Source organism: Mycteria americana, chromosome 17, assembly GCF_035582795.1.
Source record: "Mycteria americana isolate JAX WOST 10 ecotype Jacksonville Zoo and Gardens chromosome 17, USCA_MyAme_1.0, whole genome shotgun sequence".
NCBI classification, from domain to species: Eukaryota; Metazoa; Chordata; class Aves; order Ciconiiformes; family Ciconiidae; genus Mycteria; species Mycteria americana.
Window position 1 is genome coordinate 11,890,934 of NC_134381.1, and position 27,143 is coordinate 11,918,076.

The 27,143-nt window shown below is 54.0% G+C and overlaps 1 protein-coding gene across 15 annotated transcripts in view; it reads left to right on the top strand.

Moving 5' to 3' along the window:
• DAB2IP (DAB2 interacting protein) overlaps window positions 1–27,143 on the top strand; it is a 168,465-nt gene that overhangs the window by 135,337 nt on the left and 5,985 nt on the right. For 9 of the 15 annotated variants that reach the window (XR_012778243.1, XM_075519906.1, XM_075519904.1 and 6 more), the window contains 9 exons: window positions 6,674–6,818; window positions 9,163–9,307; window positions 13,560–13,796; window positions 15,423–15,624; window positions 16,261–16,439; window positions 18,063–18,936; window positions 21,845–21,997; window positions 25,643–25,845; window positions 26,886–26,973. Coding sequence is in view for 13 of the 15 variants with exons in the window: in XM_075519906.1 (XP_075376021.1) it covers window positions 6,674–6,818; window positions 9,163–9,307; window positions 13,560–13,796; window positions 15,423–15,624; window positions 16,261–16,439; window positions 18,063–18,936; window positions 21,845–21,997; window positions 25,643–25,845; window positions 26,886–26,973 (2,226 nt within the window). In the remaining 2 variants the exon portion in view is untranslated. The other 6 variants (XR_012778244.1, XM_075519905.1, XM_075519907.1 and 3 more) reach the window with 6 other exon arrangements.

Genomic DNA, 27,143 nt, shown 5'->3' on the forward strand with positions numbered 1-27,143 from the left:
GGCTCTCGGCATCTGCCGCTGGCTTGCGATGTGCTTCATCCTCCCAGGGAGAGCACCGATAAAATGTTACCTGTCAGGGTGTGGAGAGATGCCTAACTATTTTCATGTGTTTTGCAACCCGTAGACAAAAGACACACAGTCATAATTAAAAGTATTTCTGTTGCCGTGCTTGGTGTTGCTGGGAGTGCTCACCCCTGCCATTAGCACGGCTCTATGTGGCCCGTGTGATGTGGTTATGGATAGGCAGGCTCCATCCTTCCCAAAGCGAGACCAGTTGTGACTTTCGATGCTTCCAGAATATGTCCCGTGCTTAGAGTTGTTTCAGGGCCCTCTTACAGCTTTTGGAGCTCAGTTCATGACCATAAATATATAAAAAAACCTCTCTTGTCCAAATGGTTGGTAGATCAAGCCTAGCATTAGACAAAGCTCTAACTAACCAGCTGCACACTTGAAATAAATATTTATCGTGTTGTGAATGGAGTGAAGAATAAACATGTGTCCCTGTTTGTTTATGCTGCAAGGATTTGCTTCGGCTAAGCAGATGTATTTACTCCCCCCGTGCGAGCCTGCTGGAAGCGCCCCACGTTCCCTTCCGCGGCGGTGCAGGGTGCTTGGTGAGAGCTTTGCTGGCAGCGCCCGTTTAAGTGCAGGACCTGCAAATACCGTGCAGGACTGCCTAAAAGTGACTGCTCAGCTCAGGGAGGGGACCAGGAGATGAGTGGCACGGCCCAGGGCTTGGAGCCACCAGGGCTCGGTCGGTCCCTTCGGGGAGCACCGCTCCCGTGTCTGCGCTGGAAGGGCAGAGGGGAGGAAGGCTGCTGCACACGTTCAGCTGTAGATCATTTCCCCCACAAAGAGTTTATCTGCCTGATAATATTTTATAGCAGCCCTAGTTGAGCTAATAAGGCTTTTAATCAGTTTTATGAGCACCCCTACCATTTTCCCCCCTCTCCCTAAACACAACAGTCAAGCTGGTTGAAGGGACGGAGAAAGCCGGTGAGTGGCAGCTGTGGAGATCAGCGTCTGGCTGTCGGGGTGGCGTGCGGTTTCTAAGCCTCCGGTGTGGGATCCGGCCCCTCTGCCCTCACGGGGAGGTGGTGTTAGTGTTATATCCCTCTGTTAGGTTTTCTTATTGCCGTGAGCAAGGTGATGGCCGCAGATGCCTGTGCGTTAACCCTCACATTGCCACTTCACCTCCTTTTCCCAAGGAGAATTAGAAGATGCCGGAAGCATCGAGGATGAGCTCCAGTGCTCAAAGGAGGGAACATCACTGTGTTTCCCGGCAGAGAAGCATCCAGCACAGATCCTCAGAGGAACTGTGTGGTGGTGAAAAGTCAAGGACTGGCGGTTGGGGTCCTTGGTTTCGCACCGTCTGCCCAGGACCCAGTCGCTGCCCCTCTGCCGCTCTCCTTGCACAGCTCGGCACCATCGAGTGACACGTTCCTCTGCCACCGCAGCGCTGACACGTAGGTGGGCCCTGGCACTCATCCACCTGTAACCTACAGCCCTCCCACCCCCGGGTTTTTTACCTTTGCCTAAAAGCCCGGTTGGACTCTGGGCTAGTCTTTGAAATAAGCAGTAATCTTATTACCTTTATCAATTCAATCCTCTTAAGGTTAAGTCAATCCTATTAATCAGGCTTGTGATGTGGAGAACCTTATTATTTCAAAGTCAATCTGCCCATCAGTCAGTTACGATATTGGGAACAATCAGCTCCAGCCCAGGGGGCTGCGTGACCCGAGCGGTGCGTGTGGGGCTCATCAGCTCCGTGACACCCTGCCTGCTCCAGCTGTGGACGCGTCCCTGAGGGGCCGGGGCTGGAGGACCTTCCCCGGGATGATGAGGTGCAAAATCCTTCCTGGGTGTGGACAGGCTACGTCCTGCAAAACTTGCGTTGCCTTTTCATTATGGCTCTGGAAAGGCTCCCTTGACCTAGGAAATGCTCCTGCTCTCGCCCCTGCCATGCCAGGCACCGGCTGGCTCCATCTTTCTGCCTCCTGGGCTCCGGAGCGGGCGGAGGGAGGCGTAGGCCAGTGACACCCCCGGGCACAGGGACCGGCACCTTGAGCCCCTTCGCAACTGGGGTACTTGACGCAGACAGGCCCCTCGCCGGGGTGGGGTGGGCTTTCTCGGCACTGGCGCGTGCAAGCACTGCGGGGTGCTCGGCCCCCCAGCCCGGCGGGGCGCGCGGGGCCGAGGGCTGGTGGTGCTCTGGGCAGGCAGGGCTGTCGGCTGTTGATCAGACGCGCGAGTGAATTAGCTGTCTTCTCTGCTCCGGCTTCGTCCCCTGCGAAGAGGCTTTCTCTTCCCATTTTTTGTGTTTGAGCAATGCGATTAGTCCGCTTCCTTGGCCCTATTGACATGGGCAATGAGGGATTGTTTTCTTGAGCAGGTGTTGGTTTTTCTCTCAGTGGACTTCACTTTTCAATGAGCCTTTTCCAATTCAGGCCACCCCGAGGGCAGCTGGGCCCTGGGCCCATACCGGTGCCGGCTGACGTGGGGCAGCGGCTTCAGGCGTCCGCCCGCGGGGCCGTCACGCGGAGCAGCGCGGGGCCGCAGCACGTGCCTTTCCAGGGCATCACCCCTATTTCCATATTCTCCTTCCAGCTTCCCCAGGCAAAGGTTTGGGGGATCTGCCGTGGCAGTGTGAAGCAGTCCTGCTGCGAGATGACTTATTTAGTCCAGAAGTCCTGAATTGCTGCATGTGTGAGGGGCGAGGCGGGGTTAGGACACGTTTTCTCACCCACAGGAAGATGCTGCTTGGTTGTGGTTTGAGACAGGAGGATGAATTCACCCAGGTGGGGCAGGGGAAGCGGCGTCTGAAGCTCAGTGGGTGAAGACCCAGGGGAAATGGAAATGTTTTTAGGCTACACTACAGGTGAATCAGGATGCGAGACATCTGAGGGACAGAGCGAGGCGCGTGGAGCAAACCCTGGCTCAGGCCGGTGCTGCTGGCTGCCCCGTGCGGGCAGGGCGAGTGCTGGGGGTGCCGCACAGGCCGGGACGGCCGTCCAGAGGGTGCTGTGGCTGAGGAGGTGGGGAGATGAGCTGCAGAGCAGCGCAGGCGTCCCAGGCAGAGGGGAGGCTGCAGCACTGGAAGTACTTTGTGGTGGCTTTTGAGCCCTGAGCTGGTGCTGAGGACTGTGCCTGCCGCCTGCCTGCTGCTGCTGCCTGCTGCTGCCTGCTGCTGCTGCCTGCTGCGGGGACGGGGCTGCCACTGCGGCAGCGAAACGCCTGCATGCATTTCTAGAGGACTGGGGGAGCTGCCTTAGAATAGCACATGCTGCTGTGGGCTCGTGCTTGGTTTATTTGAAAAGTGTTGGAAACCAGTGCAGCCTTGTGCTGTCATGCTCTGAATTTATTTATTTATGAATTGCTCTTCTTTATCAGCATATGTGCAGTGACTGAAGTTGCACAGGTTCAGCTGTGTCCACTCTGAAGCAAATATCCTTAAAATAAACACGGGAGCAAGCCTGAAGAACGCTGCCACAGCCCTTAATTTTTACTGTAGACCTTTCCCTTCCCCTCTCGACTCCAATGTAATGAAATAAAGCATCTTATTTTCTTCCATTGCCGGGGGCCCTAACTAAAAACAACCCCCTGCTGATCTCTGCTGCTCAGAAACAGGGAGTTTTATTGGCTTTAGTTATTGCATTTTATTCAGAGCCTTGTATGTGGGTGAGTGAGGCCCCCGGAGGGATTCGACAAGTATTTGCATTCCATTTGTGCCTTCCGAGTGCTGGCTGCTGGCGTACTTAAGGCAGAGATACCAGACGTGTGATCCAGAGCTGATGTGGCTTTTTTCTGAGGAGGGAAGGCAAGATCTGGAAGATGGCCCTGGGACAGAAATTGCAGGATGTCATGGGAACTGACCCACGGACGAGGCTCCTTTCCCGCAGCTAGCAGAGCTCCGCTCACACAAGGACGCTGGCTGTGGGTATTTTGACCCCTGATGTGTCTCGGGGCCGGTTCGTGCAGCCCGGCGAGATGCCTCCTGCAGCCCCGGGAGGCTGGACCTGCTGGGGACGGCGAGAAGCCCTGGCCTGGGGGATGCTGTTGGGTGTCCTGGCTCTCTCCTCCATCCCTTGGTCAGTAACAAGGCTGGATTCTGCCACGTTACACCCCAGCTTTGGGTGCTGTGCCCTAATGGAGCTCTTTGGGATTTCAGCAGCTTTCCTTTCCGCTTTGGAGACGAGGGGTCGTTTTCTCAGCTGTTGAGCTGCAGGTGCTCCGTATCCGTAGGGGATAACGACGGCAGCAGAGGTTTCGGAGGGATCTTCTCTGGCTTTGTGTTGAGTCCCACGCTGGAATTTTGCCTCATTTTAAATTCTAGTGAATTCCGTAGATCAGGTACAATCGTCAAAATTCACATTATCGCTGGCTAAAACGTGGCCCCTGGGTTTCCACCGCTCGGCAGCCCTGGCTCGCAGTTGAGTTGTGCATCGCAGCTTGGCCCCGCATCCCGTGGCAGCCAGTCCTCAGCGGACAAGGCGGGGGAAAAGCAAACACTTGGCTAAGGGAAGCTATAAAACGCAGTGTTCCTGAGATAATTAGTATGTTGGGAAAGTGACAGGAAAGAGAATCAAGCAAAGCCAAGGTCAGTGGCTGCTAATTAAGAATCAGCACCTTGTGTCAGCCTGAGCTGTGGCTTGGAATTGAAACGTACCTCGGGAGAGACCCAGGAAGATAAAGGTGATAGAGTTACCCAGATAGCAGCTAACAGGATTTGAGCAGTGGTTTAAAGTTTCATTCCAGCTTGGCTGATAAAAGGGGCAAAATGAGAGAAAATAGTGGGGGGAGGCACATGCTTTGCTTCCAGGAGGGATTCTTTTGCTTCTGCAGCTGCCGGAGTATTGCAGACATAGCAGGATCTGAGGAAGGAGATCTTCTGGCTAAAAAAATAATGGAAGTGACTTTTTTTCCAAAGCTCCTCCTCTGGCTCTTCTGGAGGCTCTTCTGGGAAGGTCGCAGCAGCGTGTCAGTCCCAGTCATGGCCTTGTGGGAAGGCAGGAGGGGTCGGGCCGTTGGGTGCGGCAGAGATGCCAGCCTTCCTGCCCTCCCTCCCTGTTCTCAGATGGGAGACGTACCTGCCTGCCGCCTGGGTTTTCCTTTGCCTGGGACGGAAGCACAGTAATGAAGGGCCTGTGGATTAAATGATTTGGGTCTCTTGGGTTCAGGTGGAGCCGTTTGTTGAACGTTGATTAAACTTCCAATGCTCAGGCATCCATATGAAAAATGAAATGGAGCTAAGTGCCTCCCTTGCAAATCTCCCGGACAGCAGCTGGCAGGGAATGGGACCTGCCTGTCCCCTCTGCCGAGCCGGGGTTGGAGCAGGCTGGGTCGTGGCCACAGCGCTTCGGGGGGCTCTGGGGGCTGTGCTTTGCGTGGGGACGGCGAGGACAGGACCTGGGTCCCTGCAGAGCAGCTCTGGGGTGTTCCTGCTGCCCCTGCCAGGAACAGGTTACGTCTGGTACGGTCATGACAAATGAAGGAGAATTTCTTAGGGAAATGTTATTACTGAGCAGATTATTTTGTTTTAGAGGAAGGCAGTTCAAAAAAGGTGCCCTTGGTTGTAGAAGTGAATTGTGTGTCAGCATTGCTCCGTCTCCTGCATGGGGAGACAGTAAGAGCTCTAATGCATGTGATTTCCACGGTGCCAGCAGCCTCTTTCCCTTTGGCGTCCAGGTGAGTGGTGCTGGGTGGGAGGAGGTCGACCCTTGCAGCACCCAGCGCAGCGAGGAGCTGGGCAGGGGCCCAGAGCTGCTTTTCCCCTTAGCAGTGCAGAGAGCAGAAGCTGAATATGTATTAGCATTAAAAACTGCACGGCACTTCTCCTGCATTAATGCTAGCTACGGCACGCTAAATATTACACCACGTAGTGGATTTTCAGCAGAATGCATGGGGAGCTACGTGACCCTCTCTGATCAGTTAACGCTGTTGCTGAAGCAGACGTGGAGCTCGGTCTGAAGCGCTGCTTTTCTGTTAGAATTTGCAATTCGGTAGCCCAGACTGGTGCACGGGGCAGCTGTCAGCGTGCAGTCTGCTCCTGCTCACCCCTTCCATTGCTCTGCGGCACAGAGGGTTGTAAAATTGCGTGGTATTTGGTTGTGTGCACATCAGACCCAAAACATGCCCAAAATATGCGCTGTAGCAATGCTGTTTATTTCCATGAATACTAAGGAAGTAGGACATTTGAGCATCTTGATGCATATCACGGGATTGATTCTTAGCCGTTAACCGTGGGGCACAGCTCATGACATCTCAGTATGCCCCTGCTTTGCAACCCGTGCAGTTGAAACACCAAATGCAGCCAATTTAACAGTGGAGAAAACGTTTCACCCACAAAACGTGAGGCTGATACGAGACCCAGCCAAAAAAGAGCACTGATGGAGGGGCACCTGTGGTGCAGGCCTGGAATGAATCATTTTTTGGGGTGCAAGAGTTGTAACTCTCTGGAGATTTCTCTCTCCTCTTGTCTCCACGAGGCTGGAGAAACAGGAGAAGAGCTGGGCTGGTAGTAACGCGGCGTGCACACACGGGATCACCCGCAGCACCTCCGCTCCCTCTTGTGTCTTACGAAGGTGAGACGTCTCTGGAGAAGGGGAGGCTGCCTGCTCTGCTGAACAAAGCGTATGTCAGTGCGTAGTGACCCACCATGGGCTTTGCTTTCCAGGATTTCTTGACTGACCTGATGATGTCTGAAGTTGATCGCTGTGGTGAGAATGAGCATCTCATTTTCAGGGAGAATACACTGGCCACCAAAGCAATCGAAGAATACCTGAAGCTGGTGGGGCAGAAATACTTGCAAGATGCCTTAGGTACGTACAGAGCGTTGGCGAGTCTTGCCCAGAGAGGTCCTCCCCTAAGCTGCAGGGTGCTCTGCGTGGTGGAGGCCATCAGCTGAGCCCTGATGGCCACAGGAGGCACCAGCAATTACCTGCTGGAGGGTTTCTCTGGCAGCGGGGTCCGAGCCTGGGGCACAGCCACTGCCGCAGCAGGCAGCTCTCTGCTCCCAGGTGAAGGTCACCGGTGAGTTACCGCTTTAATCTGCTTTCAGAGGAGATAACAAATTGATATTTGAAGGCATTATGCTGCCTGCCAAGTCTTCTGTCTCGGCACTGGCAGTGTCACGGAGGCTGATTGAATCCTTCCCCTGATTGCACACCCCCGCCAGAGACGCTCCCCCGGTTCCTCGCAGCACTAGTGAGTCAGATGAAATCTCCCCAGTTACAGTGATGAGAGTTGCCTCCCAGATCGCGCCGGGAACCCTCCTGGTGGTTTTTTGTTTAAGTGCTGGCTATGTTTATGGCTCCAAAAATATTTCTCTTGATGCAAATGAAAATAATTAGAGCTTCTGCTTCTGGGCAGGTCAGGAAGGAATTGCTGTGTTGCTGCGTGCAGCCAGCACGGCACGGGGATGGGGAGAGGCTGCCTTGGAAGCGTTGTGTCTGAACCTCAGCTGAAGGCAGTAGATTGGATCCAAATCCTAGCAGTAGGATGAGCAGAGTTTCTATCGAGCTGTTAATTTTTCAGTATGTTGGGTTCCTGCTAATGGATTTGTGTAATGTTAGCAAGGAGCAAAGTACTGTACATACTTTATTAAGATAATAATAATAATGACAACATTGAGGAAGGGGAGATCGTTGAGCAAATTCGGTCAAACCAAGAGATAGCCCACAAGAATAAGAAAACGAATATTATTTATTTCTGCCTTGTAATGCTTTCTGGTTGAAGGCAAATCTGTAAGTAGATTACCTCATAAAATTTCTAAAAAGCCAGGAGATTAATGAAGGCAGAGTATTTTGAAATATTCCCCTTTCAGGGCTCAGTGCAAATGCTGCCAAGCCAGCTCCATCTAGTACAGGAGGAGCCTGCGGTTCTTGCGCACTGTTCGGGGCCCTGATGTGTAGACCTTTTATCAGTGAAATGATTCATCTGCGTGGCACAAGGTAACACAATACAGCATAGCACTTTCCTTTAAACCGTGAAGCACAAGCAAGTAATAGGGCCGGATAATAACAGCAGGCATCACCTGCAGGCGAGCAGAGAGGCTCCAGAGCTCCCTGGCAGAGCTGAAAATACATTGGAGAGGCTCTCTAGTACATAATTAAAATCTGTTTTGGCAATAGGGGAGGAATGCAGACTAGAGTGGGCAAAAAACAGGAGGCCGGGAAAATCCAAGGCGGTCAGGAATTAAGAGATGAGCAAACCAACTGGAATGAGAAGAAAACCAAAGCAAACTTTTCTCCAAGAACGTCACCCGGCCCTGCAGGTCCCTAGCTAAACACCGCCTTTTAATCCCCGTTATCCCGTCCCCCACCTCCCCAGCCACTGCTGTGTGCTAACTGGGGTGGACGACTGCCGCCCCCCCAGCTGGGACCTGCCGAGGCGGTGGGAAGCACCCGCAGCCCGGGCGGCAGGGGTCTGCGCCCGCGTACCCCGGGGCGAAAGCTGGCGCGAAGGCGGGGAGCTGGCAGAGCAGGGCCCCAGCGTGACTCTCCGCAAGGGTGAGGAGCAGCCAGGCAGCAAACGGGAGTGCAGGAAAACTCAGGGAAATATTTTAATTTAATTTTGTGTGATGTTCAGCTCAAAATAAACCAAGTAAATTGTTTCTTTCCTTTAATTACTTATTTCTCCTGTGAATCACATTGGCTTGTCAGCGCCAGGGCACAGTCTGCAGTAGCAGGCCATCCTACAAATAATTACAGAACTTGCCAGCATACTTCCTACTGGATGAGCCCGAGGGAGCATCTCTGGAACTGATGTAATGGGGGGGTCGGGGCAGGCTGAGGAAGCGGGTGTTTTGGCAGCGGAGTTCTGATGCAATAGCCCATAACCACAGAGGCAGAGCTGCCAACTGGGGAAGAGGGATGCAGCGTGCTTGTCGGGAGCCTGGGTGCCTTTCTGCAGGGTGTGCTGTACTGTTTTGTGAGCTCCCAAGGCCGTGCCGGCTGCTCCCGGGTCCGCTCGGAGATCTTGAGAGCTGGCTGGGGCACAGCCTGCCCCGGGAGCCACCGCCGCCTGCTCTCGTACCCGGCTTCTGTTCAGCCAGCGTGTCAGGGCGTAGGGTAACTGCTCGGGCACTGGGGCTTACAAACAGAATTGCTTAAAGGCTGCGTCTCTCACGTCTCCAAAACCCATCACCGACTGTCTGTTTTACAGGGGAATTTATCAAGGCACTGTACGAATCAGATGAAAATTGTGAGGTGGATCCCAGTAAGTGTTCGTCTTCGGACCTTCCCGAACATCAGAGCAACCTGAAAATGTGCTGCGAGCTGGCCTTCTGCAAAATCATCAACTCCTACTGGTCGGTATCCCACGGGTGTCGCTCCCCTCCGCGTGCCCTCGGCTAGCGCAGAGGCGGTGCAGCCGCAGGGGACGAGGGTGGCAGCAGTCCGTCTCCGGGCTGTCGGTACCTGTGCCTAGCTGCGCTGACGGGCAGCTTGTCAGAGAGCTTTGGAGGGAGAGCTGCGGGGCCCTGCCCGCGTCCTGCAGCTCATAAGGGAGTCCTGGTGGCCCAGGAGCAAGGGTGGGGATGGCCAGGGGGTGGGACAGCAGCTCCCGCTCAGCCAGAGTTTGGAGTCTCTGCTCTGGGGGTGCGGCAGCCTCACTGATTTTCCATCACACTTGTTTTCAGTGGGTGCTGAAGGGTTACCGGCACCCAGACACGGGGACGGGGCGGTGGAGTCGAGGAACTCGAAATGCCTTTGCCAGTGTGACCAATTCAAAGAGGGACTTGATGCCAACTGTACATGAAAGTGTGTAATAAAGGGCAAAAATGCACGTCCCGCGTCTCCTACCCGTGTAACGATTCGGTCTGGATCAGACTGACGGACTCTGCCTGCCTCCCCAGAGCATCAGGTGACGTTTTGAAATCCCCCCTGCAGCAGGCAGGGTCTGCGGCACTCCTCCTGCCTGCGAGGAAGCTGCACCAGCACAGGGAGCTCTTGTGTAGGCAGATGTTCTCTTGTGGCCGTGCTGGAGCCCGGCAGGATGCTGCTGTTGCTGCTGGGTTGCTCTTTGGCTCAGCATCCTGCGTTCTTCTGGGTTAACCCCTCTCTCTCCCAGCCCCGGGGTGCTTGCCGAGGCAGAGATGGGGAGCCCGTTGCCTCCTTGGCCCAAGGCCTGGTATGCAGTTTGAGGCATTTCCTAGTTGTTTGTTCTCAGGGTAAAGGTTCTTGCAACTAGCTGGGACAGGCGGGAATATGCAAAATTGATTGGAGTAAGGTAGTCGTATCTTGTTGTGGAGGTGGCTGCCAGGCCTGGCTGTGCTCGGGGTGTTACCTGCTGCTCAGCCCCGGGGACCGAGCGCCAGGAATCCTTGGGTCTGTCACAGATGCTGCCTGCAAAGGTGACCTGAAAGGGGAAGAAATGGGCTTGTGACCCTCTTTACTTGGAGAAATAAAAACATTTTCATTCTGCTTCTTGCTAACGTACCCAGAGACTCTTGTCCTGATCGTATGAGAAAATGATCATTTTTGTCTTCCTGCTGGATTTGCAGCCTTCCTGCTTAAAAGTCTGGGCTTAGTTTTTATTACTGTATTTAGCAGCAACACTGTCGTTGCAAAACATCAACTAATGATAATATTGGAGGAAGGAAGTATTTGATAATAAAGATTTCTCATTTCTCTCCTATCCCAGCTGTTGTGTTGAGGTCTGAAAACTCGTTATCGGTAATCTCCCAGGATACTGAGTGTGCCCCCCTGCAAGCCCAGGGAGGGAATTGCCTTTGTCGATATTGCTGAGGGAGAGAACAAGCAGCGAGAGGCTCACTCAGACTTCCTTTATCTACCACAAATAAGCAAAGGGCAGATTTCTTTACAGGTATCCTATACCTTATCCTGGGCCAGTTAATAACTCTCTGACTCAGGAATGGCATTTACCTGCTCTCCCAGGAGGGATTCACTGCTTTTAGTCACCAGTGGGTTATAATTGTTGGAATTAATGTCTTCCTAAAGATGTCCAAAGCAGCACTAAAAGGCCGCTCTAAAAATAGGCTTGAAAAGTGACCTAAGGAAAGCCAGGGATGCACGGGCAGTTTGGTCCTGCAGTCCTGCCTTTCCGAGGGAGGCTGGAGCAGCTGGGCTGCTGCTCTGCGTGGTTCCCCTCGGTCCTTTGTGCTCGGCGGTTCTTGGGCATTAATTGGGCTGATGAGTGTTCGGGATTGGCCAAGGTATCCTGACAGCTAATGATCTTGCTTTAAATAGAGTGCCAGAGTGTGCATGCTCATCTGCCGGAGAGAGTCGGAGAGAGGAAAGAGGTTTACAATAACTGAAAATTGTTATAATTATGACATAATTTGGACATCTGGAAAGTTTCAGTGTAAGCAGAAATTCAGCATGTGGAAGCTCGTTACTGGAAAGTTGGGTAATGAATTACAGGCCCGTTTGTCACATAAAGCCGGCTAACTGAATTCCATCCGCTGTTACACAATTAAACTTTTATGGTCTCCCAGCCTGTGATAGGGAGCAGTACTCACGGGCTGTATGCAGCCGGTGCGTACATTTTCAAGGGTTTACTTTCCAGTAACTGTACAACCTGTCCTGATCATTCAAGCCTTAAATTGCTTAAAGGATTCTCCTGTTTCTGGGCAAATACCGTGAAGTAAAAGGGCTTTGTCCAATTGTGTGGATCAAGCCAAAGACAGAGGAGAATTTATCCAGCCAAAGACGTTGGCTAATGTTATTTATAAAGCACAGGGTAAAAGCTCATGTGTGTGAAAGTATGAAGCCAACACGGAGCAGAAGCTCAGCATGATGGCAGCGTTTGCCAAGCACTTCCATGGAGTGTCACCACCCAGGTCGAAAGGACGGAGAGAAACCTCCTGGAAACCTGGAGCGCGGCTACGTGGGCCTCTGCATGCAGCAGCGCTGTGCTGAGCCGGCTGCCCGGGTGGGGAGCGTGCGGCGGGGTGCCCGCTGGCTGGGACTACCAGCAGCAGCCCCAGACCCGGGGCGTGCGGCCGGGCAGGGGGGTCTGCAGTTGGCGGATTAATGAAATGAGGGGTGAGGGCTCTGCCTGCTGAGCACGGGTGCTGCTGGCTCAGGGAATGGCCACGGAGCTAGAGGCCACGGCCGTTTGGCCGCAGGGTACGTGCCGCTCTGACGGACCACAAACCCCGCAGGTCCTGAACTCTGCAGCAGCGGCGAGGAGCAGTCAGTTGGGCTTGATGAAGTGAGTGTCCGTAGCTCTGGGAAGCAGAGGCCAGAGGACGGGGAGTGTTGGCAGCAGGAGGAGCACCCTTGTATTCGGCGGAGGCCTGGCAGCGCTGCCGCAGGGGCAGGGTGCCCGGGTGGGTTCTTCGCTCTGAGTGCTCCTCCGCTTCAGAGCCTCCCACCTGGTTCTTGCTGCTGGTGGACAGTGGATGGTGTCTCTGGCTGTGCAGCATCCATGGTTTTCTCTTCTTCCCGACTTGTGTGAGGTTCAGCCGCAGGGCGGTCAGTCCCAGAGAGGGGGGCAGGCCAGCGAGAAGCCAGTGGACATTGCTTTGCTTCTCCCAGATAGTCCCGGCAGCAAAACTGGGGAACCCTTCTCTGAAATGGCTGTTTGTTAAGGAGATTTGTGGCCTAAAATGGAGTCTGACCCCTCTTCAGTTTGCTTCTGTACCATCCAGCTCTGGTAAACAGCTCTGGTTTTGAAACAAAGACGGTGGTTGCTGGCCAGGGCAGGCTCTGGAGCTGTGGACCAGGGACCCCGGGGACCAAGGGCAGTGCGGTGGGACCCATTGCCAGCCCGCTCCCACGGGTGGGAGTATCCAGCTGAATAAACAAACACACGCTGGGAACAGGATAAGGTGGGAACAGGGAGCTGGGGAGGGCTGAGCAGAAACAGGCAGCAAGTTCTCCAGCGATAAGGGCTGCTGCAGCGAGCGTCTGCTGGACCCGGGGAAATTCTGGTATGCAGGAAAGCCAGGCTGGGGTCTGTGCAGGTACAAGGCTGGAGTAACTCCGGTGAGGCTCCGCGGTTGTACTAGTCACAGCGGGATTTGATCCAGGTGCTTGAACAGGAGTATTACAATTTGCTCAGCCCTCCCTCCACGCACCGGCTGTGCCGGTGACCCCGGTACTGCTGGTGTTTCTGCCGAGCGGGTGCCACAATGCCGTGTTTCTTCAGGAGACACACTCTGCCCTGGTGGCCGAGCTTCCCCCCAGGTTGTAGTGCCCCGTGACGCAGCCAGCCGACTTGTGACGAGCTGCTTTGCACGGTTTGTTCCATATCTCTGTCTTCCCAGTTGTCTGGGGTTTTGGCACCCAGCACAACCAGGGACATTAGTCTGATGAAAGCTGCTTCTCTTACAACTTTACGGAGAGGCTTTGTTTTTTCCTGTGTGGTTTGAGGCTCTTAATGGATGCTCTGCAAAAAAAAAAGGGACAAGAGCCTGTGACTGGTGTAGAGAGCGGCGCTGCTGTGGGTCAGCAGCGTGCGAGGGCTCTCCTGTTGGACGGGTCTGGGTGTCGCACCCCGTGGCTGATACCCACCCTGTTTAGTTACTGCTGTGTGGCAGTCTGAACAACCTGGCCTTGAACTTGCCATCCCTGCGTGTCCTTCTGTTGTTTCAGTGTCTTCCCAAGGGAGCTCAAAGAAGTTTTTGCCTCGTGGAGACAAGAATGCAGCAACCGAGGCCGCCCAGACATCAGTGAGCGACTGATCAGTGCCTCCCTGTTCCTCCGGTTCCTCTGTCCGGCCATCATGTCCCCGTCCCTCTTCAGTCTCCTGCAGGAGTACCCGGATGACCGCACTGCACGCACTTTGACTCTCATTGCCAAGGTCACCCAGAACCTCGCCAACTTTGCCAAGTAAGCCAGGGTGCGGGAGCGGCCGGGGGCAGGTCTGGAGAGGGGGCAGGAAGCTCCGGGTGCGTGGGCAGAGCCACGGCTCCAGCACCAGGAGTCCCACGCTGGCCGTTCCTTTCCTCGATGGAAAGGGCCCGTTTGTTTCCTGTTGGCTTTTTCCCCCACGTCTCTCTGGCACCCGTTCCCTCACTGTTAGGTCAGGGAGATCATTCGCATTTCCAAAACAGGACATGTTTTATGAGCAGGAAAACAGGCTATTTTGACCACACAGACGAGCAGGCAGGGTGGCAGCAGGAACGCCCCGGCACAGCCAGGCGCTTTGTCCCCTGATGGCTGTGCGGGGCATGGCTGGTGGGCACCAGCCATGGGCCACGTCACGGGCACCGGCAGGACCAGAACCCGACCAGCAGCAATGGTGTGCGTAGCTCAGGAGCTGGTCTTTCCCTCCGGTGAGTTCTGGGACCTCCCCTGCTATTAAAATGCAGTTGTCTGAACTGGGAAGGTATGAAAAGAGAATGGGGACACTCTCAATTTCTAACTAAGCCCATTGGTTTGATGGAAGCAAAGCGAGAGAGTTCTGAAAATCTTTCCACTGGCTGCAGCTCTGAGCTACTTACCCTGAGCTCTGATAACAAAATGATGAGCTTTCTGAAACATGAATGGACAGTTTCTGTCTAAAGCTTCTTAGATTTGGAAACTAGCTTACTACACACGCTCGCAGTCGGGAATGCGCGTACATGCACGCAGACGGAGACGGAAGACGTACAAGTGTGTTACATTAGATGACAGAAATTCTCTGTATTCCTGACCAATCCCTATCTAAAGGGTTTTCAGATTTTCAGCACTTTGCAGGAAAGACTCTTTAACTAAGCTGACATTAGTCAAGCCAAAGTGATCAAGCAGAGCTGTCCTGCAGACGGCACGCGGCCGAGCCTCTCCTCGCAGAATCGCTGTCACTGGCACAGCACCAACTGCTGCTGGTACAGTTGAACCATGAGGCCCTCCCCGTTGTGCTCTAAATAAGACATCTAACTGAGAGCGAAATCTGGACGGAGTGCTTGGAGGGCAGAAGGAGGTTGCTGGAAGCCCGAGGGGATAAGCGGGCTGGCCCAGCTGCAGGAGTGGCTCTCCAGGTGATCCCCAGGGCGGTTGTGCCGGGGCAGCAGCGGCCGGCATGGCTGGAGTTAGCTTCAGTGCCTGTGGAAGAGTGGGGAGAGTGCAGGATTCCTACCACCATCGTGCACTGGGCTTCAGTCGGTTGATGGTGCTTGGATTACGATTTCTTTATTTCCAGGGACAGGTCCTATTTCTGGAGGCTGTGCCCTGACCCAGCAGTAAGATACATTCCGTTACCAAGAACAGCTTTGTTTCTCTAGCTTTCACCTTCATTTCTACTGCGAGATCCCACACTGACGAGGACTTAGGTGGATTAGGCTGGAGTTAATTTTGGTTCCATGTTCATTGAGGTACCAGGTGCCTGCTAGCAACCCCGATGATCCCAAAGGCTTTGAAGGGTTCGAATGCCAGAGGAAGGCTCTGGCATTCTTACCTGTGTATGTACCTACCCGTTCTGTTCACTGCACTTCTGTTTACAGGATTTAGCTGAAATTTGTATTGCTGTCTTGATAGGTTTGGCAGCAAAGAGGAATACATGTCCTTTATGAATCAGTTCCTGGAACATGAATGGACTAACATGCAGAGGTTTCTACTGGAGATCTCCAATCCCGAAACCATCTCAAACACAGCTGGCTTTGAAGGCTACATTGACCTGGGCCGGGAACTGTCCACTTTGCACTCGCTTCTCTGGGAAGTCATTTCTCAACTGGAGCAGGTACGCGGGGGGTGGCAGGGGCAGGCTTTGGGGGAAGCGCAGTTGGCCAGTGCCGGGCATATGCACCACGGCACACACGGCCCCACGTCCAGCCGGTATCAGTCCGTTAGCTCTATCTGTGCACAGCACAGCTGCTGCTAACCCGTAGCACGTCCCCAGCCTTTGCACGTGCCGCAGAAGTAGCTCGTTCTTTACATCCTTCTTTGAGGCAGGTGAGTATAGCCCTTTCCCTCCCCTGCTGTTTATCATTGGGGGTGAGGATGGAGGGGCAGGTGGGATGAGAAGGCAGAGCTGCTGAACACTAGGATTCTGTCTGTCCCAGCAGATTCAAAAGGTTTCTTTTTAATTGAAAGGATTTTTGTCAAGAGACCTGGACCAGGCTTGGCTATAGCTGTCTTCTACTGTATCTGAACTTTGTTAATCACGCTTGCTTCCTCTGCCCCACAGCAGCAAATGGTTTCTAAAGCCACGTGTTCTGTGACATCCCTTAGCCTCAGCGGTGGGGGTAAATGATGGAGAAAATGAATGTTGTTAATGTGATTCACTGGAGAGACTGTCCGGCAACTGACAAAGCCCACAGTTCTCTAGCAAAAATACAAGAAGCTCTTAGTAAATTCTGCTCTCTTTTCTGTCCAGGGCACTGCAACAAAACTTGGGCCTCTGCCTCGGATCCTGAGGGATGTCAACTCGGCGCTCAGTAACCCGGCCTGCGTGCAGGTCTCGGTCACAGCCGATCACGCCGCATCCACGCCTAATGCTGGCAACAGCATCTCTGCGGGGCTGCAGAAAATGGTGATAGAGAATGACTTATCTGGGTAAGAGCATAAAAGGTGGCCTGGCCACAGACCAGGGAAATACTGAATATTCATCTGCTGCCAAAACCTGAGCACTTGCAGGGACAGGCAGGACGAGGCGTAGCGTGGAGTTGCCTGATCCATTGAGTAGGCTTTCTGATGGCAGGACTGGATGTAGGTCAGCTCTCGGTCTAGGCAAGGCAGTGGGTGGTAGTGCAAGCGCGTGGCTCCATCTCGGGTCCCTTGTGAGCCAAAACTGGGGATGTGGTCTGGGAAGTCAAGAACTTGGCGGTTCTGTTCTCAGCTGTTGAGATGTGGCTGCAGAAGCAAAACGTTCATCCTTTGAGGACTTGAGGGCTTGTTTGTGCTAACCTCAAAGTGATGGGTATCGCCATTAAGTTCATTAGGTCTCTGAGCATGCAAGATGTATAGGATTGGCCTTACCCATCTTTGTAAGACATGGGGTACGTGCTGCATTCACCGAGATCCAAATCTGGACATTTCTCTTAAGAGTTGCCAAGCTGTAGAGGCCTAACAATCAATTCCAGTCTACTCTGTCCAGTTTTTATAATACTGCGTGTTTTTAATGATGAGCAGTGATTCACAGACACAGTCACCTAACATACTTTTTGGCCTAATTATGTAAGGAGTTTCATTCCTGGGGAAGATGGCTGTGGCAGACCTATAATGTTTCTGTTTGTGGAAAATGAAATGGAGCCCACACAAATGGAAAGACTGTGCTAGTGAAATAGTTTGTAAGTGGAAACTACATAATATTTAACAGGTTAATTAGGAATGAAAGGCAGCAATGGCGCTAGACTTGCTCTAATCAGAGCTTTCATCTCTAATGCTTCCCAGCGTGAGGTACAATTATTTAAATCTAATGCTATGGAGGATCTCTGACAATATGCTTTCACCCAAATACTTGCTTACAATGCACTGTCTTTGATCAGCGGTATATTCACGTTAAGCTACTGCAAAGCTCTTTCTTCCTATCCCCAAGAAATCAATATTGCATGAATGTATGTTACGGCAGGAGGAATGGGTGGATAACCCTCAGTTGCTAGGCTTTAGCTCTGCTGTCAGAGCTCCTTGTCCGACCCTTGGAGGCCTAGCAAGGATCAGGCCCCCATGGTGCTCCACGCTGTACAACCGTCGGCCAGCGTGCCCTCAGGAGCTTACTGCCTGGGTACAGAGCAGAGGACAGGAGAGTGGCGTGGATACAGCCAGCTGGAAGCAGAAAGGTGGCACGTGCTGTCAGCGCGATGAGCAGATCCGGGGCGGCAGAGCCCCCAGAGCGTGCCCGTGAACGCCTCCCGCGCAGCGCAGCGCTCTCACCGCGCGTCCGCACGCCCCTCGCTCACCTGCCTGCTCCTGCCTGCTCCTGCCTGCTCCTGCAGGGCTGGCCCAGGGCTCCTCTGCACCCCTCCGCCCTCCCCGCTCCCCTCGCACTGTCCCTGCCCGCAGGCAGAGCTGGCCGGGCCAGCCCTGCCGCAGGGGCTGGGTTACGTCCCCGTCCCGCACAGCTGCGCCACGCTGATTTCTTCTGAGTGATTTCGTTTTCCTGCTCCGGTGCAGCATTCACAACTCTTCTTTTTTGTTTTGTTTTCCTCTCCTCTTCCTTACGCACTGACTTCCCCGCAGTCTGATAGATTTCACACGGTTACCATCTCCAACCCCTGAAAACAAGGACTTGTTTTTTGTCACAAGGTCTGCTGAGGCCCAGCCCTCACCTGCCCGAAGCTCCAGTTACTCAGAGGCCAATGAGCCCGACGTGCAGATGTCTAATGGCAGCAAGAGTTTGTCCATGGTGGACTTGCAGGACAATCGGCTCTTGGACAGTGGGGCCAACGCGCCTGGCACGGCTGACTCCCTCAATGACAGTCAGTCGTCCCTTGGGCAGTTGCAGGGCGTATGGACTGCACGGACTCAGCAGAACAGCGTGACGGGCATGGCCACTGTGCGCCGGGTGGGCCAGACCCCCACCACGCCGAGCGGCGAGAGCGCGCCCGGCCGGCCCCAGCTCCTGGCACCCCTCTCCTTCCAGAACCCCGTCTACCAGATGGCCGCCGGGCTGCCGCTCTCCCCCCGCGGCTTGGGCGACTCCGGCTCCGAGTGCCACAGCTCGCTCAGCTCCCACAGCAACAGCGAGGAGCTGACGGCCAACAAGCACGGCTTCGCCGCCCCCGCCGCCAGCGAGGACTTCACCCGCCGGACAGGGGAGCTGGCCCGCCGGCAGCTCTCGCTGACGGAGAAGGGCGGCCAGCCCACCATGCCACGGCAGAACAGCGCGGGACCGCAGAGGCGGATAGACCAGCCGCCCCCGCCGCCCCCGCCTGTCACCCGGGGCCGGACGCCGCCCTCCTTGCTGAACACGGTTCAGTACCAGCGACCCTCCAGCGGCAGCATGATGTCCTCCTCGCCAGACTGGCCCGGCAGCGGGGCCCGCCTCCGGCAGCAGTCCTCCTCCTCCAAGGGCGACAGCCCTGAGATGAAGCAGCGCACGATGCACAAGCAGGTGAGTTTGGGGGCTGTACCGGCCCTGGGCGTTGAAGGGGCCAGGCGGGGTCAGCCCGTGGCCTCGGAGGAGAACTTGGCCAGCGGGGATTGCTGCGATGGGAGGGGGTGTCACCGTGGCTCTGAGTTACCACATCAGTGCCAACCCCATGGTGGCATTGCATGTGGGGATGTGCCTTGGCTCTTGCACCCAGCTTGGCCTGAGATGGAGGCCCACCAGGGACGGGGACACAGATCAGCCTTCGTTCTCTGCGTTCCTCCGTTGCGTGGCACGTTGGCGTGTGACGGCCGCAAGGCGATAGGTGGCAGAGGCATGAGGGCGATGGCAGCCGTGCCTCTGTCCCGCGCTACCATCTCGTCACTGCTTTGCCTCTCCATGCCCAGGCTCTCATCCCATGCCATAGTCAACCCCGCGCCATCTCCCAGACTTGGACCAGGCCCTAATCTTCTCTTGTAACTAAGAGTTTCCCTCTGCTGCTCCTGTCCCAGCGGAGCCACGGCACTCCTGGACGCTCCTGTCTGTTCGCTCTGTGAGACCCTCCTGCGAGTGCATCTGGGGAGGCGAGAGCGGAAGGAGGGAGTGTGCTCCCCGCCGAGGGGGGAGTTCCTGCTGTGCGGAGCTCTGCAGCGATTCAGGTCCCGGACCGCGTGCTGGGCTGCACAGAAATAAATGCCACTATTGGTGGTGCTAAAATTGAAAGCAGTAGGTCACAGACCCAGGGCCCTCTGGTTTTCCTGGCATGGATAAATTGTTTTTCTAGGGCTCATTTATTCATTCTGCATTTCAGAACTAACCCTATAGAAAATTAACACAGTAGGGCGTCTCAGTGCCTAAAGGAAGAGTTTTAAAATTAATGCAAACCCCGAGAATGTGGACAACTGGCAAGAGCTCGCTGCATCTCAGCCCAGACAAAGTCTTAAGGCGCCTTTTCGGCAGTACGGTGTTGGAAGAGCAACAGAGTTGCTGTAACTACCTCTCCTTTGCAAAGCAGCCGTGGAGGCCTTTGTCAGCGCTGCCCGTCGAAGGCTGTTCTGTCATCCCCATCTGGAGCTCTTCTGTGCACACAGTATTGATTCGTAAGCGCTGACATTAGCAAGCATGCCGTGTAGCAGCATTTGTATAATGTGGATCAATACTCATTAGGGACAGAGGGCACAGAGCTCCGCAAGCAGCAGCAGCCTGTTTGGTAGCAGAGTTTCTTCCAGAAAGACCCCAGTGAACTCCAGGTGACCTTCGGAAAGCCCTGGCCAAGTTGGGTTTGCAGATCTTTCCTCCACCCACCCCGACTGTCCTCTCAAAAAGTTTCTCTCGAGACCTGACGTCCTCAGAATGCCTCTCCTACCCTTAATCTGCGCATTTTACTCGTATGTTAGCAGCATCTGTAAACCATAATGAAACTGCTTGCTCATAGTTGGTGGTATTAAATGCTGTTTGAGAACAAAGAAATCCCATTTGGTGGCCATTTTAGTAGAAGTCCATGAACCTTGTTCCTGCCAGCCAGAAGCGCTTCCTCTGCTGCTGTAAGTTATCTATTGAACTGACTTCCAAACTGTCCCAGGCCAGACCAGATGTCCTTTTTTACTTCTTCAGAGAAGGAAGAAAAAGGCAGAAGGACCCGTGCACAGCGGGCTGAGCTCTGTTCGTTGACAGCCTTTACCAGTGGCCTTTACGCTGCCGAAATGAACCCGCGTGGCCACTGCTCCTTGGAGCCAGAAATTCCGAGCAGCCACCCCAGGGGCAGCGCCCGAGCTGGAGATGCGAGAAAAAGCAGAAAGCCACGAGCCGGGTGAGGATTTATAGCAAGTGATGTTCGTGAGCTGAGTCTGAAACTTCTGATTTAAAATGCTGGAAGTAGAAGACCAGACTGGAAGATGGCGTGGGAAAGCCCCCAACCCCGGTGCGGTAATTAAACCAGTCCCCACTCCTCCGAGTACAGAACCTCCCGTTCTGCTGCTTGCTGGTGACTGGGTTTCTCTACTGTCCAGAGGTTTGAATGAAGGAGAAAGTCCCCGACATTTCTGACTTGTTAACTTGAATTCCCTCGACCAAGTCATCCAGATCCCTTGTGTTCATCCAGGAAACTGTTTACTGCGGTTTATAATGAGCCAGGATGGAGGGGAAATAGCTGGAGATTCCCTTCCTCAACCTTGTAATGTGGTTGGAAAATATTTGGGCAATGCCATGTGCGGTCCTTGCCCAGGCCAGGACTGAAAAGCAGCAGCCGTGGCTCTGGCTCGCTGACCGTAGACCAGCACTGCTCCTTCAGCTCCCACAGCTACATGAAGAAGCCTAGAGATGAAGTACTGAGATGTCGAGCATTTAGACCTCTCCAGCATCGTAAGTGCAGTCTCAGCCAAAAAGAAACCTTTATTTTCCAAGAAGGCACCCACCTGACCAAAAGTAACATTTCGGTTTGCAGATCTGGTTTCATCTGTACGAAATCTCCACAGCAAGCAAAAAGGCGGCTCAGTAAAAGAGGCTGAAGAGCTGAGTGGAATCTCAGCTTGCAGAGCGCATATGCCGCACCAAGCCGCTCTGTTTGCCTGCAGCTCGACGCCGTCTCGGGCCGTGTGGTCGTGTCCTCCCGAGGCGACAGGACCTGCTCAGGAGCCCGGGCCCGCTGCCGTCAGCAGGACCCCACCGCAGCGCAGCGTTGTACGTCTGTTCTGTGGGGACGGCACAGGGAAGAATTTGGCCTGTCAAAGGCTGCTTGATCTAAAATAACGCGAGGCGCAGAACAGGAGTTGTTCCTACCCCCCAGCCCCGACCACTCCGGTAGCTCAGACTTGTTTGTTGCTGTTTGAGCAGCATGGGAGAGGGCTTGCTCGGAAGGAAATTCTCTCTCGCCAGCCTCATGACCATTTCTGTTACAGGTTTTCTTTTGTTATGGTTGTATGTTTCATTGTAGGCCCCTTCTCCTGTGAACCCCAATGCCCTGGACCGCACTGCTGCTTGGCTTTTGAATATGAACATGCAGTTTTTAGAAGATGAAAGCATTGACCCAGATTCCAAGCACAGGGATAAGCTCAGGAATAAGGACGAGCTCAGCCAAGCAGAAAAGGTAAAACCTGATTGGATTGAAACAAGTTTCTAAATAGAGAGAGGATTTCCTTGAATGTCGTTCATCTGAGCAGCCCGGGGACAAGGTGGGCTGTGTGGCACGTCCCTGCCCAGGAGAGAGGGATGTCAGTTTGCTCTGTGCCTGGCTCTGTGCCTGGCTGCTCAGCCTCACGGGGCGCTTCTGGGGAAGGTTCGGGAGGTTTTCACACACTCGGTGACTGGAATTACCCTCTGATGAAAGCAAGTAAGAAAAACAGGAGCCAGGAATCAAGTGCTGGTGCTGCTCTGCAACAGACTCTGAAGCCAGCCAGTGCCTGTTACTTCCCCCGTTCCTACTCCCCATTCCTGGCTGCGGGGGGAGAAAGCGTAAAAGGTGCATTAAGCACACCTATAAAAGAGAGGAGAGCAGGGTACAGGCAGCCTCGTGCCTCTCAGCAGGGACACGTAGCAAGAAGCAGCTTCCATGTCAAAAGGCTGTAAAGAGACCTACAAATTAAGTCCAGAGTCTGGTCTCAGAGACAGCCCTGGGGCCTGGGGTGACTTCGGTGGTGCAGTGACACTGGCCCCAGCTTATGGCTGTGCCACACAGACCGGGGCCTGACCCGTCGGGGCTCTGTCAGGAAGTCGGTTCCAGAATATTCAGTGGGAGAAGCAGGGAAGAGACAGAGTAGGCCTGGCTAGGGGTGGAGAAGGAGGGTTAGAAATAAGGATCCAGCAGTCAAGAGCTGAGAAGATCCTGTCTTTGCTGATTGCTGCTTCTGCAAGGTGCTTTCTCAGCAGCCTGGCTCTGCCAGCACCGCTGCGGTCGGGCGCAGTTAGCATTTGGGATGTTTCCTCAATGTGCTTTCTCTTCTGTCACACCAGCCACGTGTTACCAGCCAGTCCCACAGAACTGCAGACATCGCCCTCCCTGAGCCTCTTTCCTGTTTTTCCAGCACAGATGTGTTTCTGTTTTTGCTGCGATAGCCTTCCTGTTCTCATTTTGCTGTGCTGTATCATTTTGGGACTGTCACCTGTTAAATTCAAGTGAGATGCCAAAGGCAGGTATCGTAGGGACTGGCAGGTACAAGGCGACGGCTCCCAGCTGCCCCAGGAAAAGTGTGGCAGAGTTTTGGGAGCGTTCAGCCCACGTCTTACTGGCTTTCTGCTGCTTGGGCGTTCCTGTAAATACACAGACATGTACTGATCAGACAGCAGCTGACACAGAAAAATGTACACATTTAGCAGACTTTGTCTGCAGAGGTATAGAAATCGTGGCTGCCACCTAAGCAGAGACGCTGGCAGGCAGCAAACCAAAGAGGAGGTTGTCAGGCGGGTGCATCGTGCCCTGGGTTATTGCTGCAGTTAGTCACTGAAGGGCTGCAAAGAGGGTTCAGTGCTCATCCGAGCCTGTCGTGGAGACGGCAGCGGCAAGCTTTGCCGTTGCAGTGGAACTGGAGTGAGGTGAAATGCCGAAGGACCACACACGAAGAAACGTGTGCCGGCCTTCTCCAGCTCACGCCTGCCAGCTCCCGCAGGCAGGCAGAGCAGGCAGATGGCCCTCCGGCGTGGACGCTGTGCATGCCAAGCGTTGTCACTAATCCCCTTCCTGGCACCCTTTCCTGTGAAACGGGCTCAGCTGTTACCAGGTGGGCACTCTCAGGGACTGCTCTACTTCCATGCCAGCCCGAGGGGCTGCTGCACCCCGGGACGTGCCAGGCTCGCCCCGTCCTGCGCAGGGAGGGGCTCGCCAGCGCGGGCCCTGCTCAAGGTGGACTTGGGGGATTACAAACTGACGGTATTGCAGCAAACCGGTCCCTGTCCCGAGTTCAGAGGGAGCCCCCACCCCTCAGGAGCCTGCTGTCTCATTCCCATGCAGCATCTTTTGTTACTTTGCTGTCACATCAGTCACTGACATTAAAGATCGCCATTAGCATAATCTCTCTCCCCATTACTGTAAGACGAGAACGGTAACGGAGAATGAGACAAGTGTTCTAGAGACAGGAGCGACTCCTTCGGTCCCTGAGGCCTCTCCTCCTATCATTTGAGCTCACTTACGCTGCTTCTATTTTAAGGCTAGGGTAGGTATTTAATCTTTCCTGTTCAAGCAACTCCCTTCCGTCTGACTTTAGTGCTTCCGTGCAACTGTGTGAGCATTTGTGTTCCTTCATCGCTTCAGGTTACGTGTGCAAACTGTGTCGTTTCAGTGCTGCAGTAAAAGCTTTGCTAAAGGAAAAACAGAGTCATCTGTTGTGCCTGTCCTTGCCCAGGCAGAAGGAGCTCAGAGGTCCTGCCCATCTGCCTGCCACGGCTCGAATACTTCAGCAATTCAGGAAGACCATCAGCATCATAAATTTTCAGTCCTTAGGAGCTGTTACAGTTACTTCTGCTGTCAGCCAGTCAGTTCGTGGGGTGATACTGGGAAAGCAAGGTGGATTTGTATGAGCTGGGGGTCCGGCCGACCAGCACGCGGGCAGCAGCCTGGCTGCGTTCCCCTCTCACAGGGCTGATCTGCGGGGACAGCAGGACTCTCAGAGCTGGGACCCAGCCAGGTCCATCGGTTGAGTGCTTACGCAGGTGGCGATGGCCAAAGGGGAAGGCTGTATTTTCAGGTAGCCAAGTCAGTACCCAACTAAGCGCATTTCTGTCAGTTCATGAAGAACACTTGTAGCTTTGTAACAGGCTTCGTGACTCAGATGCAAGTCTTTTTCCCATATCTGACTCTTTAAAAGCAGCTTGTCACATTATCAGCTGCATGTTAATTATTCTAAGGTTATTTCAGTTGAGATTTTTTTAAAAAACACTTCCCAAAGATAATTTTTTGAAATTAAAGTCGCCTTTTTTTTTAACAGATATGCACTGGATTTTCCTTTGGCAAAGCAAGTTGTATTGAATGCTGTGCTTCTGCAAGAGCTGAACCTAGTTTTACTGAGTTAGAAAGCTCTTAATTTTTTTAATTGCTTTATGTGATTCTTCTGCTGCTGATTTTTAGCTTCATCTGAACGAACAGTACAACTGTGGGGTCTTGGCTTCATGCAGCAGCTCTTCTCGGATTGAACCCTGGTTTGACATCTGATGGCGTTGTTTAAAATGCTGGGTCCCAAAAGGCAGTAGTGCTCACTGCCCGGCCAGTCGCCCTCGCCTTGATGAGGGGTGACGGCTTTGTGCCGAGACGGCAGCGGCCTACGTCTGTCACTGCTGCAGAGCCTCACAGCTCCTGCTTGGCTTCCAGCAGCTCCAAAGCGCCCGCATTTCTTGTTATAGACCGAAGAGCTCGTGTGTAAACCCAAAATCCCACCCGTGCAGCTTCTCCTGCCTGTGTTTAGCCCTGCGCTGTTAGTGTGAGGAAGGTGCCGGATGCGTTTGCCATTCACTCGCTCTAACCTGCATTCCCCATGTGAAATGCCAGACTCTGCTAACAACCCATTCTCTGAACCTGCCAGTGACCTGCCCGCCCAGTGGAACGCAGCATCGCTCCTAGCGCAGTGTGGAGAAGACTGAAGAGGAGGTGTCGGCAAGCGGGGTTATCTGATACGGGTTTGCAGCTAGTCTAATGCAAGGAGAGGGGCGTAATGGGGTTATGGGGAAACCCTGGCAAGGGCAAAGCCCTACTAGGTAACATGCCACGTGTGTTTTCTCCTCCTGTGTCTGTCCTTGCGTGCTGTAGTACCAGCAGGACCTAGTGGTGCTGCAGGACAAGCTTCGCATCTCCAACAAGAAGCTGGAGGAGTATGAGACTCGCTTCAAGTGCCAGGAGGAGACAACGCAGAAGCTGATGCTGGAGTACCAGGCCAGGCTGGAGGAGAGCGAGGAGCGGCTCCGGAGACAGCAGGAGGATAAGGAGATCCAGATGAAGGGCATCATCAGCAGGTACCGGGGAGGTGGGCATGCTGGAGATGACAGTAAGGCAGGCAGCCTGGCTGGCGTTAGAGCTGACCCCTGCTCAGGAGAATCGGGTTTCTTTGGAGGTTCAGGCAGGTTTCTCATGTGGGTTTTCCAGCATTTATTCACTTTCTGCCCTTCCGGGTTACAGCCCCTGGGGGGGATTTCAAGCCCTGACTCTCTGGGTCCCCCCATCAGTGTTACCTGGGACAAGGAAAACCCTGACATTTTCCTAATTCACAAAGGGAAAACTTCAGGAGGGGAGAGCTGGCAGCCCGCCCCAGTTCTTGGAGGATCTGGCAGGCTTGCTCTTCTGTTCGTAGGAGCAATAGATGTAATGACCAAAACGTTCTTTTCTTGATGTTTAGCTAAAGATCTCGTCACCGTCCCGTTACCCCCAGCTATAAATCCCTTTCTTGACCCAGTGAGATGCGGTGTTTACATTTGTAAATCTGGGACGTAGCTGTTCCAGGGCAGCTGGCTTCACCTTTACCTGAGCCAGGCCAACGTGGTGCTTTTCATCAGCCCTCAGAAATGGGTCAGCCTTCACTGTTCTGTATCACATAAGCTTTGGGACAGTCTGCTGTAGAGGCCTCTAGAGAAGAGTAAGAGCCAGATAAAAGGCTGGTTCTAAACTATTGGTTTGTGTGTAAGAAGAGGTAGTGCCAATGACAGGGTGTCTCCTTTGTGCTCGAACGCACAGCTGCGGGTCCTGGGAGCATCTCGGTGTGTGCCTCAGCATTGCAATTTCAGATGAGACGGTTTGACCTGGTATGGAGACGGTATGACCTGCTCCGTGAGGCCAGTGCCGTCTGTAGACTAGCTTCTCTGGTATTTCACATCTCTTCCTGTGTGCTTCAGAGATGTACGTCACCCCCTTGCTTCCTTGGTGTTGGTGTCAAGGACTCAATGAGGACGTGATCTGTATCATTCACTCTGGGTGGCTGATTCAGACGTGTATGAGAGCAATATCTGGGCTTAGCAGAGCCCAACAAATGTCATTGTTTTTCTTGTCTGTCGCCTACCAGATTGATGTCAGTTGAGGAGGAGTTAAAGAAGGACCATGCAGAAATGCAGGCTGCCGTGGATTCCAAGCAGAAGATTATTGATGCACAGGTGAGTCCCTGATACCAAGGGCTGCAGCACTTTTCAGGGTGAGTCTGCCAACACGCAGCCTCCCTGCCACGCAGCGGTGCCAGCTCAAGCACGGCGAGGCTGTGTGCGTGGGTGAGTCAGCACCAAGCTGCAGTCAGTGACGGAGCCGGGCAGACTTCAGCAGGACGCGA